Source organism: Chaetomium tenue, assembly GCF_020726465.1.
Source record: "Chaetomium tenue strain MPI-SDFR-AT-0079 chromosome Unknown F5144scaffold_3, whole genome shotgun sequence".
Lineage (NCBI taxonomy): Eukaryota > Fungi > Ascomycota > Sordariomycetes > Sordariales > Chaetomiaceae > Chaetomium > Chaetomium tenue.
The window spans coordinates 1,543,242-1,557,681 of NW_027117331.1; the positions used below are offsets into that span (position 1 = coordinate 1,543,242).

A 14,440-nucleotide genomic window follows, 5' to 3' on the forward strand; every position below is an offset into this window, starting at 1 on the left:
ATAGAGTGAGACGATTCTATACCAGGAGATGGAAGCCCGTGGTTTTGTCATATCTTGCTTGATCAATAATTTGTTATTCTGAGCGAAAATGGAAAGTTCAATTCTTGCATGCCCGCGATGCAAGCCAACACCAACAAGGCCGATCTGTGGGCTGGACCCGGCAGGGGTTGGCAGCCGGCGTGCCTGGATCGGCGATCACCGGGCGCTCGAGGCTTGCGTTGCCGGCCGGCCGATTCGGGCGGGGCCCTCGTGGGAATATGAAACCGACCAATCAGCGTACAAGCAACCGTGTCAAGACACTCGGGGGTTTGTCTTCCGAACAGCGACAAACACCACGTACATCGGACTTTGTCGTTGAGAGCGGCTCGTCTTTTTGTTCCAGTCTTGACGGCGCGATCAATTGCCTAGTCGTCTTCGACAGCGCCAATGCACTCCGGCCGTACCATCCGTCCGGACTCGTCCTCCGCGATACACCCCCGAGCATGCGCATGACATTCGACTCTAAAACACTAAAAGCTACCTAGCTACCCAGCCACGAGTCGCGCGAAGATCCCAAACCCCCCGTCGGGGTCCTTGCCCTCGGCGGCGACGACCACAAACGCCCCAAACGAACACACACCTAGTTAAACGACCACCCACCAACCCAACCATGCGCCCCACGCACCTCCTCCTCCCCACCCTCCTCGGCCTCACCCAAGCCTACACCCCCCTCTCCACCACCCTGCTCAAATCCCTCCCCGCCCCCTCCGACACCGACTACCACCCCACCACCGGCACCCTCCTCTCCCCCCTCCTCATCCCCCGCGTGCCCGGCACCCCCGGCCAACAAACTGCCCAGCACCACTTCGCCAGCTTCTTCCGCACCCACCTCCCACAATGGGAGCTCTCCTGGCAGAACTCGTCCGCCACCACCCCGGCCACGGGCGACCGCCGCCTGCCGTTCGCCAACATGATCCTGCGGCGCGACCCGCCGTGGACGAAAGGCCGGCCGGGCACGGTGGGGTATCTGACGCTGGTGGCGCATTATGATAGCAAGATCGAGCCGGAGGGGTTTGTGGGCGCGACGGATAGTGCGGCGCCGTGTGCCGTGTTGATGGATGTGGCGAGGGGGGTGGAGGGGTTTTTGGCGAGGATGTGGGCGAAGGTGGGCGGGGAGGAGATGAAGGGGCTGGTGGGGCAGGGCGTGCAGATTTTGTTGTTGGATGGGGAGGAGGCGTTTGTGAGGTGGACGGAGACGGATAGTTTGTATGGGTCGAGGTGAGTGCTGGTTTTGTGTGTTCAGTGTTATGTGTGCGTTGAGGGGAAGGGGGGGTGGTTGGTTGATAGGGTTTTCTGACTGATTGTTGGGGACAGGGCGCTCGCGGAAGAGTGGGAGAACACCACGCATCCCGCTCGATCGACCTTCAAGAACCCGCTGCAGCAGATCAGCCTGTTTGTGCTGCTCGACCTGCTGGGCGCCGCCGACCCGGAGGTGCCGTCGTACTTCCAGGGCACGCACTGGGCATACAAGCGGATGGCGGCCCTCGAGGGGCGGCTGCGGCAGATGGGCTTGCTGGAGAGCAAACCAAGTGGAGGCCAGTTCTTGCACGAGAGCGGGAAGATGTCTACGCAGTTTAGCGGGGGTGGTTTTGTGGGCGACGACCATGTACCGTTCATGATGAGGGGCGCGCCCGTGCTGCATCTGATTCCCTCGCCGTTTCCGAAGGTGTGGCATACGATGGATGACGACGCGGAGCATTTGGATGTCCCGACTATCAAGGACTGGGCGAGGATTGTCACCGCCTTTACGCTGGAGTGGATGGATGTGCAGAACACAGAGCCCAAGGGGGAGGGACAGTCATGACGTGGTTTCTATGGACGGCATTCGTGCGGATTGGGGCCCTCCATGACTTGTGGAGGTTGTGGGCGGGACGGTTTGATCTGGCTTCTCGATGAAGCCGTGGGCGATACATACACATGTTTTGGGCGTTTATACCCTCGGAGATAGTCCGTTGAGGGGGACAGCACTCGACACAAAGCCCTGAAGGGTAGGCTTGAAACGGCGAGCTTCGCCAGGGATTCCCTCGGTTGGGTTGGATGGATAGTAGGATAGTAAGACCACTATCAAGTACCAGTGTACATACATACAGCGAGTTGCGCTATAAAGGGGCAGTGCAGTGCGGCGACAATTGAGTGCGTACACCGTGCGGGTGAGCCGTGCGACGTAGCAGGTATAACACCTTCCCAGTCACACAACTGAATCCCCAAGACTCTACCATCTCAGTTTACTCTTGCATTGTTATTTGGGGCTATATTCTTACTTCTCATATTTTTCTCTATTTATCGACATCCCACCTTGGCTGTGCCTCTCTGTCCAGCTTGGCCATCGCAGCTTGACACAGTCTGAATTGTCCACTCATGGCTAGCTCACACTGTCTGCCGCCCAACCCAACGAGCTGAGTGAAGCGCCTAGTGGGGGCGGGGTATTGCGGCGGCCGCCCTTGCGACCCGACATGTGTTTCGGTTGGCTTGAAACATCCCATCTCACCCTCACTTCGTACCCATTCATCATCTTCAGCCAGTAATCAAAAAGCCGAACGCCCAGGAGCAGCGAACTCTCTCCTTCAACTTCCGTCTAATCATCACTGCCCTGTGCCTGCTTGTACATACCTAGCCACCGACGTGTGCAGAATTCGCCACCAGCGGTCAGCCGTTGTTCATAGCATTTCATCAAAAAGAGTCACTCACGCCTTCTCCTTCCAAAGGTGCAGGCATTTTCTCTTCCTCCATCACGGCCTCTCCCGGATCTTCACCGAGGATACCTCCTGGACCACAACACAATTCTCTTCGCGACACCATCACCGCTGGTAGCGTTCTTTTTGGCCTCCCTCACTCCACCTCTCTTCGACCGCCACCTATCGCCCGTTTTGCCATCAGCGACGGCCTCCGCCCAACAAACAATCCATCCCTGCAAACCACGAGCGCCCAGCTCACCGTCAGAGACATGGACGGCAAAAGGCATGCTGCGTCCTTCCAACAGCTGGAGAAGCTCGGCGAGGGAACATATGCTACAGTGAGTGGAGATTTTCATAACATCAATCCTAACCCCCAATATACTAACTTCGTCGAGGTTTTCAAAGGCCGTAACCGCCAGACAGGCGAGCTGGTGGCCTTGAAGGAGATTCACCTGGATTCAGAGGAGGGCACACCCAGCACTGCCATCCGCGAGATTTCACTTATGAAAGAGCTCAAGCACGAGAACATTGTTGCCCTTCACGATGTTATTCACACCGAGAACAAGCTGATGCTCGTCTTTGAGTTCATGGATGGCGATCTCAAGAAGTACATGGACACCCAGGGCGAGAGGGGTGCCCTGAAGCCCCCGGTCATCAAATCGTTCATGTACCAGCTGCTGAAGGGGATTGACTTCTGCCACAAAAACCGGGTTCTCCACCGTGATCTGAAGCCCCAGAATCTTCTCATCAACGGCAAGGGCCAACTCAAGCTGGGTGACTTTGGCCTCGCCAGGGCTTTCGGCATCCCGGTCAACACCTTCTCGAACGAGGTCGTCACGCTCTGGTACCGGGCTCCTGACGTTCTGCTCGGCAGCCGGACCTACAACACCAGCATCGACATCTGGTCGGCCGGCTGTATCATGGCCGAGATGTTTTCGGGCAGACCCTTGTTCCCGGGTACTACCAACGAGGACCAGATCATTCGCATCTTCCGCATCATGGGCACGCCGACGGAGCGCACTTGGCCAGGCCTCTCGCAGTTCCCCGAGTACAAGACGACCTGGCAGATGTACGCCACGCAGCCACTCGGCAGCATCCTGCCCCAGATCGACCACCTCGGTATCGATCTCCTCCAGCGCATGCTGCAGGTCCGACCCGAGCTACGCATTTCGGCGGCCGAGGCACTCGTCCACCCATGGTTCAACGACCTGATCGGACCTAAGCAACACCAACAACATCTCCAGGCACAGCAGATGATGCACCCGCATGGGGGTTACCAGCAGACCGTGCCAAGCCAGAGCAACTATGGAGGCTACTAGTATTAGCAATCCTGGATGCCTGCAGGACGGCAGGATTTCGCGACGGCCCACGCCAGCGGATACGGTAGCATGGATTTCGCCAGGAGCCATCCGTGGCCAGCTTGGTATCAGCATCGACCTTTTATAGCAACACCCTTCTCTCGTTATCCGAGGCAGCATCAATGAGCAGGTTCTCCTTCAGAAGAGGCGACCGGATGCCAGACGAGGAAACGGGGCGCCCCTGGAGTAGTATCCTCATCACAATTTTGCTCCTAGCAAGGGGCGGCGGCGAAGCAGGGCAGATAAAAGGAGGTGGCAGCCCGTACCGACATTCTTATAATGTTATCCGAGTCGGTGGAAGTGGAAGAAGACAGGAGGGCCACAGTTTTCAGTTTCCGGGAGGTCTTTTTGGCTCAATAGGGCGACAGTGAAAGGAAGGGGGTAATAATGAGAACCGGAGAAGCAGGGCCGAAACAGGGCCTTGCTAGGCCGTGACGGGACGGATGAGCGAAGCGGGCATTTTCTAGCGACATAGAAGGGAGATGGCAAATGAAACGGTTTTTTTTTTTTTTTGATACGCTTTATCTGCTCTTTGCTTGTAGTTGACCACCTACCCTATTGTTGCATTGAACTGCTCTGTATTCGTGCAGTACAAAGGTAAGAAAAGGTCGCCATATCGGATCCACCTATTCATGCCATGCCCTGGTTGGGATGCATGGACCGGCCCCACCTTTGCACTGGACCTCCGAGCCTCCTAAAAGTTGACCGATCTGATTGGTGCGCGCAGCTTCATTGATGCCTCTCCTGCAACGTGCAACCAGCGACCGGCATTACAACACCCATCACCAACAAAGACGCGCGGGAATGGGCAACATCACTTCGTCACCCAAAATAACATTCCCCCGGGATTTTCTTAGCTCAATTTCGTGAATGCAACCACTTTTTTGATAGCACGGCCGCTGCTCCGACCCGGCCACGATGGATTCTCGCAAGGGTACGACTGCGGCTGCGACACGCGCTCTCCCACTTCACGTGCTTCATCTTTGCTAACGATTCTGCTCGGCCGCAACAGACGAGGAGGCCACCATTAAGGTCGCCTCGATCAAAAAATCTGTCACTCCCTCACGACCCCAGGTGTTCGGCAAGATCAAACTCAAAAAAGCCCCGCCGAAACAGGCCAAGCCTGGAAATTGGAAAGAGGCCAATGTCATTGAAGGTTCGCCGGGTTTTCCTTTGATATCCCTCCGGCCTCGATCGCATTTTTTCCTATCTGCCAGCTAGGCTAATTCTTGTGCTCGATGGCAGAGGACAAGAAAAAATCAAAAGACAATGCGATCACTGCCGCCTCCCCCAGCCCCGTCACCATCCAGCTCGACGACGCCTCTCGCGAGAACTTCCAGACCGGCCGCCCGCTCGAAGACCAGCTCGACATGTTTCAATGCAAACACTGCAAGAAGGTCATTACCCGATCTGCGGGCGTGGAACATGTCGCCCGGTGCTTGAAAATCAAGAAGGAAAAGGCGCAGCGGAAAAAAGAGGCCCGCGAGGCCCGCGAGCGGATGAAGGAGGCTGTGAGGGAGCAGGAGCGCAAAGCCGAGGGCGACGGTGCCGGGCGGGGCGACGACGATAGTGACGACGATGACGAGATCAAGGACGGAAATGCCGGCAAGACGACCGGCAAGGCGAAAAAGACGAACGTCGCCGGCAAGAAGAGGAAGGCCGAGGGCGAGCTCGACAAGGGCAAGGCCAAGAAGAAGAAGGACGAGCCCAAGCCGAAAGCTGCGAAACCAAAGGGCCCCGTTGATGTGGAGAGGCAATGCGGTGTGCTGCTGCCGAATGGCCAGCCGTGTGCCCGGTCTCTGACCTGCAAGAGCCATAGCATGAGCGCGAAAAGGGCCGTGCCGGGCCGATCACTACCATACGACATGCTTTTGGCTGCGTACCAAAAGAAGAATCAGGCCAAGCAGCAGAAGGCTGCTATCGATGCGAACGCGCCTCTGGAGGACGAAGACGAAGCCAACCAGGCAGCGGTCGACAGCGACGAGGAGACGGCTGCCGTGATGAGTGCCTTGGCCAACTGGAACCCACAGCCCGTCGTCCCACAGCCCGTGTTTGCGCCCACCAAGCGTCAGTACCAGCTTGCCCGGCTCCACGAACAACTACATACTGCAACGAACGGCGGCCGCGTCAACATTTTTCAGGTCGTTGGCTACGGCGCCCAGCGGCTTCCCGAGGGACATCCGGGCCTGCTCGAAAACGAGGACGCGCCGGGCGAATCGGACCCGGCGGCCATGGGCGGGGACTTTTCGCGGCGATCGTCCAGCTTTAGCCTCGGTGGGCCACCCCAACGGCAGCCGTCGGTTGCAGGCCGAGCCTAGGGTGCTCGAGCTTACAGTGTACCGACGCCTGCTCTGTACGGGTGGCCGCACCCGAATGTCAGCTTTGGAAGTGGCGGCCTGGTTCCGCGTCATAGCTCTCTCCCCGACATACATGCTACGCAGGCTATGGGGACTTGGGCCGCGATGAATGTTGAGAGGCAAAAGCAGCTGCAGCAGCACCAGCCGGAGAAAAAAGTGGCTAGGTATCAGCAACTGCTGGCGCAGCAACAGCAGCAGCATGCTCAACAGCAAAACCAGTTGCAGTGGGTTACCGTATCGGCCCAAGCTACGAGCCGGGGAGGAAGTCACAGCAAAGGGCGTCGGGCCTACCAGCAGGCGCAGGCCCGGGCTTATACGCAAGGATCCATGCGGCAGACGCAGGGACAAGCGCAACACCAGATTGCGGCCGTGAGGCGGGAGGCCCATGCCCAACGTCGTGCGCAGATCCGAGCTCACGCCCAGCACTTGGCGGCAACCCAGGCTCCGAACCCGCTGGCTGGGTGCCCGACCGCGTCGATCACCGCTGCCATGGCGGCCGCCGTCGCGATTGCCGGTCCTCATAACCGCAGGCCTCTTATACCCTCGCCGCAGCTCTCGACCGCCGCAGCGTCTGCATCATCTGCGGCTACGGCTGCATCTACATCTGCGTCTGCACATGCGTCTACGTCTGCGTCCACTGCCGCCGGTAGACCGCAGCCACAGATGCAGGGACAGATGCAACCGCAGGCTCAGGCGCTGGCGCAGGAGCAGGCTCAGGGTGGCATTAAGCAAGAGACTGGGTGATAGGTGCATGACTATGAGGCGGCGTTCATTGCATTGCACCACTGCTTTTACCCCGGGGCATTGGCGTTGAGGCCATGTAACATTATATTATACCCCACCCCATCCGGCTTCTTTCTTTTCTTTACTTTGCGGGGCTCACCTCGAGCATCCTCGCTTTCGGGGTACAAGCCCCTTTCGGAATATTTTGGGTTTCCTGCTCTGAAGCATCAGGTTTTTTACACGGTTACGGTACACGGCATCAACGGCGTTTTATGATCAGGTGCAACTCGGACTTGGCTTGGGCTGGGATTGGGTCTCGGGCCTGGTTTGACTTGGCTGGCGGGGTGGATATCAAGGCGTTGGGTCGGCGGCTTGCTGCTTGGTTCATTCCATATCGGGTTTGAGCATCATACTTGCGAAGGGAAATGGAAATACATTTTTCAGGATTACCCTCGGCCTAGGTTTCTCGTGGCCTGTTTTTGTGTCCCCCCGTCTAGTGCAACATTTCATCACACCCCAATCCCATCACCAGCACACCTGCCCCCTTCACCCATCCCTGCAACATGACACGACATACCATAGCACAAATCACCCACCCAAACCAGACCCCCATCGCCCTTCATAAACCCACCCTCGACCCAGTCCTCCCCATCACAGGGGCTCCACCCCGCTGACTGGTGATACTCCACTTCCACTCGGCAGGGCGTGTGGCTCAGTTGGTAGAGCGTTCGCTTAGCATTTTCCTTGGACCCTCCCTCCTAGCGAGGGGTCGTCCGCTCCGGTTGTGCGAAAGGTCCTGGGTTCGATTCCCAGCTCGTCCAGAGGTGTTGGGGTTCTTCGGTCCAGAGGTGTTGGGGTTCTTCGGTCCAAGAGGGTTGAGGCTCTCCGGTTCAAGAGGGTTGGGGGTTGAGGTGGAGGTATCACGGGTGGAATCGCCGTGGTAGGGGATCTCTGGTATATTGTGTGGTTGCACGAGCAACCGAATGTAGGAGGCGCGGCGCGCCCAGGGAAAACCCTATCTGTGTGGGCCGCGCACAGACCACACTAGCAGGACCCCACTACCAGGGGTCCTGCCCTGCAACCCTGACCCTGACTAACTACAACCCTAACCCGTATATGGAACGGGCTGTGCCCGTGACATTATTAATATATAGGTTCGGCCTTCGATCTCCGGTGCTACACCCCTGTAAATGGTGGGAGACGATATCCCCGTCCATCTCATTATCTATGTCCATCTCATTATTCTATGTCCATCCCATTCTCTCTATCCATCTGATTATCCCCTATCCACCTCATCTTTCCTGTCTATCTTATTTTCGGACTGACACCGCCGTATTCATCCTGAGGCCCCTTGGAACATAGACCGACCAGAGCGCTATAGCATCCCAGAGCTCTGATACGGTGTTTGTTACCAAATCCTACGTCTTGGCCGAGTTTCCGGAACAAGCAACTCTCAAAATCCCGTTCACCGCGCGCTATGGAGCTCGCTCTGGCGATGGCGGTTTAGATTTTATCGTAGCGGAGTAATTCTCGGAGCAGCCGTTCTAGGCTGACCGCAAGACGGATAAGATGTTGGGCGGCGTCTCTGGAGCCCGAGCAAGGGAGTAAAAAGAGGAACCTGGCATCAGCCAGCACCGGGCCCAGCTCGTTGTGCAGGATGCGGAAAAGGACGGCCCGTCGTTGAACCCTGAAGCGGTGGTACACGAAGCGAGCTGTGGCGATGAACTGGGTGCGAGGCTCAGGCGACCGGCCCTCGGTCCAAAAGGACTGCGGGCTCGCCGTAGTTTACAATGAACAAGCTTTACCAAGGGTTCGGGGAGAAGTGCAAGATAGGTAAGGGGTAGCGATTGGGTGGGTAGACCGAGTTGCGGCATATATTGCGTTGTATTTGATCCCAAATGGTAGTTAGTACGTTTACGTTAAATACTCTTCGTTTTCATGTGTAAGTCCATCGTTTTTGATAATGATAAAGGTCCAGGATATGAGTGACAGGTGACGCGTAGCTGATTTGATGACTAGGAGGTGAAAAGAACCCAAGCAAAATAAAATAAAATAATTAATTAAACAAAAGAAAACAAGCTAAATAAAACAGTAGGTATTTTAGCTGAAGGTTTCCGCGACGGCTACATCTTAGAGTTCGGCTTTTTTGCCCATCAGGAAGCCCATGTGGTGCCAGTGTTCATGCATGGCATACCCGGCACTAGCACACGGGATGACGTCGTTGCGGCTGGGCATCATGCCTCGGCTTCCAGCCAGCATCAAGGAACAAGATGGGGAAATATATACTCGGGTGGTTCCCCAAAATTGATATGTGAATAACTAGCACAATTAGTTTATCTTCACACCCTTTAACCTCCTCGGCTTACATCTCCCATTTACCCTTGGTGAAGATATCGACATCCCCATAACCCAACCCCCGCCCCCCTTATTCCTTACAACCAACCCTCCCAACCCAAAGCACCCCCCCCCCCCCCCTTTTATCCCTTATAACCAAGCCACCAACCAACCATGCCCCCCCCCCTCCTCCCCGCCCTCGGCCACGCCGCCTCCGGCGCCACCGGCACCGCCCTCTCCACCCTCGCCACCTACCCCCTGGACCTCGTCAACACGCGGCTCAAGGTACAGCGACAGCTGCAACGGGACGGCAGCATCGCGGCGGCGGACACGTACGACGGCGTGATCGACGCCTTTCGCACCATCTATGCGCGGGAAAGTGGGTTGCAGGGGTTCTTTGCGGGGCTGGGGGTGGATTTGGGGAAGGGGGTTGTGGATGCGGGGTTGTGGTTTGGGTTTTATACCGTGAGTTCGCTTTTGTCGTTTCTTTTCTTGGTGTTCTTTTGGAGAAGGGGGGTGCTCTTTGTGGTTGGCTGCTGATATGGGATGTGGGGGCTAGTGGTTCCGCGCGCGACGGCTGGCTCATCGGGATGTGCCCCATCTGAGTGGCTTCGAGGAGCTGGCGGTTGGTGCTGCCGCGGGGGCGTGCGCGAAGCTGTTCACGACACCGGTGAGCAATGTGGTGACGAGGCGGCAGACGGCTAGTTTGCTCGACAGTGGCAGTGGCACGAAGGCACGAGACCTGAGCTTCGGCGAGACCATCTCTGAGATGCGGCGAGAGCGAGGCGTGCTCGGCCTGTGGGCGGGCTACTCGGCCAGCTTGGTGCTGACGCTAAACCCAAGCATCACATTCTTTCTGCAGCAAGTGCTAAAGAGGGCGCTGGTGGCGAGAGAGCGGTGGGACGAGCCGGGCGCAGCGACGACATTCCTCTTGGCGGCGGCGAGCAAGGTCGTCGCCACGAGCATGACGTATCCGTTCCAGATCGCCAAGGCGCGCATGCAGGTGTCGGCGGCGCCAGATGATAAAGGAGATGGCGGGAGGCCGATCGGGAGAGACAACATTTTCGCGACGGTGTTGAGGATAGCAAGGGCCGAAGGGGGGAAGGCGTTGTATGACGGGATTGGCGGCGAGTTACTCAAGGCCTTCTTCAGTCACGGCACGACCATGCTGTCCAAGGACGTCATCCACCGTTTCATCGTGCAGCTTTATTTCGCTATCTTGGCCATCTTGAAGCGGAATCCTCACTTCAGGGCGAGGCTATCTGCGAGGATCAAGAAAGCCCGCGAAGAGGCGCGGGAACGGTACCTTCGGGCTTCGTCATCAGGGGCCAACGAAATCCGCCGGGGAGCACGCTATGTCAAGGATGCAGTGGACTCGGGGCAGAACACTCCGACCAATTGGTTGAGTGCGGTCCAAAAGAAGCCCGGTAGCTGAGAGGGCAGTTAATCCAAAAGATCATACCATCAGCATCGAAACATCACGGCATCTTTTTTGACCTGGTTGCTGCCACCGGCCGAAAACCCTGTGCCTTCGCGACGTAGCTCTACCAAGCCTGGCTGGATCTTTTCCTTGCCCTCTTTCTTCGCAAACTCCTTCTCTGTAAGGTCAGCTTCGCAAACATAACAGCGCATTGAGTCTCCATTGGTTGGTTTCATGAACTGGTCCACGCAGCTCTTGCAAAGCACATGTCCACAAGGCTTAGCCAGTGTAGCCCGGGAAGAGTTTGTGAGCCCCTTCGTGCAGGCTGGGCATATCCTCTGGGGCGATTTGCTGTTTGAGTCCTTCTCTTCCGAGAAGTTGACGGTGATGAGGCTGTGTAGTGAGTAGTGGTGCGGTTTATCCTCTGCTGATGCTGGACAGGTCGGCTGCGACTTGACCTTCTTCTTCACCTCATGCAACGTGTTGCTGCTATTTGACGTCGGGGTTACAGTAGGCGACCAAAATGACGGCAGCGTGGGTTTTGACGCCTATGAAACTGCGTTAGGTTCTCTGTCCCGAGGGCCCATTGTTGTTCAACCCACCTTCTCGTCGTCAATGGCCCGTCTCGCCTTCGTCCGCTCTTCGTCGGCAATGCGCGCAACCTCGTCGGGGTCTAGCGAGAACTTGCGCTTCTCGCCCGTTTTTGGGCCGTCGTCTTGCCCGCTTTTCCCTTTCTCGGCCTGCGCATCCCGTCCTGGCGGCTCCGTTTTTTCTTTCCCACCACTTGTATTATCCCCCCTCTTAATACTCAGCCCGGCTTGCGTCAACTCGAACTCTCGTATGGATCTTTCCTGAGCCTCGGCATCCCGTCGTGCCTTTTCTTCCGATGCCTCGCGCTCCTCCTGCTCGCGGGCCTTGTCGGCTCGTTTGATCTCTTTCTTTTGGGCTAGGATATTGCTGAGGGCACACTCGCGGCAAAATATATCACCGTGGGCACATGCGACCGGGTCGATGGCGGGCTCGAGGCACAGCCAGCACGAGGCAAATGGCAGGAAGGATTCCCGCGAAAGGCGAGCTGTCGACGTGCCCCAGGCCACGCGGGCCATTGCCCGTTCGTGGGACGTGAAGATGGGTCGGCTGGTGTTTCTCTTGCCTAAAGAGTTAGATTAACTTGTCGAGTAGCGAATAGGCCTGACGGGATAACTCACTGTGGGCCATCTTGAATGTGGATGGATTGATGTTAGCAAGAGTTGATCCCTAGTTAAGGTACTGTACCTGAACTCCAAGGGAAACTGTAGACCTTCACGAACTGCAGGGCCTCGACCTCGGGCTCCACTATTCGTACCCTGTCGTGCAAACCAGCCTGCCAACGCACAAGCGGAGCCAGCTAACTCTTGGCGGTTTGTGGGGGAACAACCCCTGTATTTTCCACGTGCCAAAAATGGCAGTTGTTTCCAGGTTCGTGGCTCGGCAACCTGCAACTCTTTCAAGCCTGAGGGAATTGCCATTCCCAACAATTACAGGCCGTTGTGGAACCTGCGGCGAATCGGTTGAAAGGCACTGTTTTCTTCTTGATTTACCTATTTTCCCTGTTTCCATTAGGCCATGCTGATGAGCCCGACCCGGTGCGCGACGGGAGGCAGTGAGATGATGTGAAATCTCGGTCGGCACCTAATTCTTGAATATTTCGCTTCTTTCTTTTTTCCCCTTTGGTGATCCGACCATGGCGACACCCACGCCGAGCCCTCATGGGCCGACCCTCTCGATGCGCCTGAAATCGGCCATGATTATGGGGATGACGGGCGTTCTCTCAAAATGCTTCTTATATGGGTTTAACAGGGTCGAAGTGACGGGGCTCTCCCGCTTTCTCGACATCCTAGACAGCCGTAGAGATCCTGCAAAACGCCAGCGCGGCCTCCTGACCGGTGGGATATCAACCATTTAGCCCATTTGTTCTCCCATGCACACGCTGACACGCCGTAGTCTCAAACCACGTCAGCGTGTGAGTTTTGGTTTCAAAAAACCAGGAACCTGTACAAGATCAAGACATGTAACTCATACCGCCATTTCCAGCCTCGACGACCCCGTAGTATGGGGCATCCTCCCCCTGCGCTACACCTTTGACCCATCCAACCTCCGCTGGACACTCGGCGCAGCCGACATCTGCTTCGCAAACAAGTAAACCCCCCCCCCCCCCCCTTCTCCTCACCACCCTTTCACTCAAAACACCTCACTAACCCCCTCCCCCCCCCCCACTTTCACTCAGATTCCTCACCAACTTCTTCACCCACGGCCAAGTCCTGCCCTGCCACCGCCTCAAACACTCCCCCTTCGGCGGGCCCTTCCAACCCTCCCTCGGGCAAGCGATCCGCCTCCTCTCCACCCCCCTCCCCTTACCCCCCCACCACCAAACCTACACCACCACCGGTCTCGACACGCACCCTTCCCCGCTCCGCTACCCCACCCTCCGCCGCCACAGCTGGGTGCACGTCTTCCCCGAGGGGTGCGTGCACCAGCACGCGGCCACCGACATGCGGTATTTCAAGTGGGGTTTGGCGCGGCTGATTCTGGAGGCGGATCCGGTGCCGGATGTGCTGCCGATGTTTGTGGACGGCACGCAGCGGGTGATGCCGGAGGATCGGGGGTTTCCAAGGTTTTTGCCGCGTGTCGGGAAGACGGTCAGGGTGGCGTTTGGGGAGGTGTTGGATTATGAGGGGACGTTTGGGGATTTGAAGAGGAGGTGGGAGGGGTTGGTGAGGAGGGAGAGGGAGAGGGTTGGTGGTGGTGGGGTGAGGGACGGAAAGGGAGGGGATGATGGGGCGGTGGTGGTGGGGAGGGGGGATGATGATGATGCGGCGGCGTTGGCGCCTGGGGTTTTGCCGACCGAGGAGCTGATGTATGGGAAGGAGGCGCAGGAGATCAGGATAGAGGTGGCGCTGAGGATGCGGGCCGAGATTCTCAAGGTCAGGAAGGCGCTAGGCGGGTATCCCGAGCCGGACCCGGCGTTTGGGTTGGCCGAGACGTGGCGGCTGGACGACGATATCGAGGCCAAGAAGTACAGGAGTCGGGTTGACGGGAGTGATATCAACCAGGATTAACTAGAGCGGGGGATATTTTGTTGGGCGAATCTGGGACGGGTGTGCTATTACGGTGTAGATAAAATCTCTGGTGACCTGGTTAAGTTGTAGACGGTGCGGTGGGTCGGACAGAAGGCGAATGGATGTTTATTTTAAAGACCTAGAATCCTACTAAGAACGGTAGGGGTCATATTGATGAGAGATGTGTATGAAAGACCCTTTTAACTCCGTGGTTTCCTTTGCAGGAAAACCTTGGGGACACCTCGGTGTCTCCTCTAGAATGCATTTCCCCGGCCACCGTCACCGCACCCCGAATCCCCGGCCGACTCTTACCCCTCCCTATCTTCCCAAAACTAAGCCCCTCAATCGGCAAGCCCCAAGCAGCATCCATCTGTTATCCAACATCCGCCCCATACCATAAGCTCCCACTCCTCGACCCTGCGCCAGCGCCTCCGGG

At 57.2% G+C, this 14,440-nt stretch overlaps 6 protein-coding genes and 1 non-coding gene across 7 annotated transcripts; 6 read left to right on the forward strand and 1 right to left on the reverse strand.

The window, feature by feature from the left end:
• The first annotated feature begins 164 nt into the window (after positions 1–164).
• On the forward strand, positions 165–2,225 carry F5144DRAFT_566904 (peptidase family M28-domain-containing protein). Its single transcript, XM_066788571.1, has 2 exons — positions 165–1,257; positions 1,354–2,225. The coding sequence occupies exons 1-2, from the start codon at positions 650–652 to the stop codon at positions 1,841–1,843; spliced, it is 1,098 nt and encodes a 365-aa protein (XP_066644556.1). The 5' UTR covers positions 165–649; the 3' UTR covers positions 1,844–2,225.
• Positions 2,226–4,114: 1,889 nt separating this feature from the next.
• F5144DRAFT_173271 (uncharacterized protein) lies at positions 4,115–4,591 on the forward strand. Its single transcript, XM_066782639.1, has one exon. The coding sequence runs from the start codon at positions 4,195–4,197 to the stop codon at positions 4,441–4,443; it is 249 nt and encodes an 82-aa protein (XP_066644557.1). The 5' UTR covers positions 4,115–4,194; the 3' UTR covers positions 4,444–4,591.
• Positions 4,592–4,820: 229 nt separating this feature from the next.
• On the forward strand, positions 4,821–7,173 carry F5144DRAFT_619634 (SCA7, zinc-binding domain-containing protein; the record flags this gene model as incomplete). Its single annotated transcript, XM_066791982.1, has 4 exons — positions 4,821–5,006; positions 5,085–5,228; positions 5,318–6,329; positions 6,486–7,173. The coding sequence occupies exons 1-4, from the start codon at positions 4,991–4,993 to the stop codon at positions 7,171–7,173; spliced, it is 1,860 nt and encodes a 619-aa protein (XP_066644558.1). The 5' UTR covers positions 4,821–4,990.
• A 680-nt stretch (positions 7,174–7,853) lies between these two features.
• Positions 7,854–7,973, forward strand: F5144DRAFT_t72. The gene has a single exon. It is a non-coding gene; the product is annotated as a tRNA-Ala (tRNA).
• A 1,687-nt stretch (positions 7,974–9,660) lies between these two features.
• On the forward strand, positions 9,661–10,921 carry F5144DRAFT_485911 (mitochondrial carrier domain-containing protein; the record flags this gene model as incomplete). The annotated part of the gene is made up of 2 exons (XM_066785520.1): positions 9,661–9,951; positions 10,046–10,921. 2 exons carry the CDS (start codon positions 9,661–9,663, stop codon positions 10,919–10,921), a joined length of 1,167 nt encoding a protein of 388 aa, XP_066644559.1.
• A 29-nt stretch (positions 10,922–10,950) lies between these two features.
• On the reverse strand, positions 10,951–12,124 carry F5144DRAFT_601030 (uncharacterized protein; the record flags this gene model as incomplete). Its single annotated transcript, XM_066791119.1, has 3 exons — positions 10,951–11,454; positions 11,509–12,059; positions 12,115–12,124. 3 exons carry the CDS (start codon positions 12,122–12,124, stop codon positions 10,951–10,953), a joined length of 1,065 nt encoding a protein of 354 aa, XP_066644560.1.
• Positions 12,125–12,471: 347 nt separating this feature from the next.
• F5144DRAFT_645132 (uncharacterized protein) lies at positions 12,472–14,422 on the forward strand. Its single transcript, XM_066792870.1, has 4 exons — positions 12,472–12,831; positions 12,890–12,908; positions 12,953–13,084; positions 13,173–14,422. The coding sequence occupies exons 1-4, from the start codon at positions 12,630–12,632 to the stop codon at positions 14,002–14,004; spliced, it is 1,185 nt and encodes a 394-aa protein (XP_066644561.1). The 5' UTR covers positions 12,472–12,629; the 3' UTR covers positions 14,005–14,422.
• The last annotated feature ends 18 nt before the right edge of the window (positions 14,423–14,440 follow it).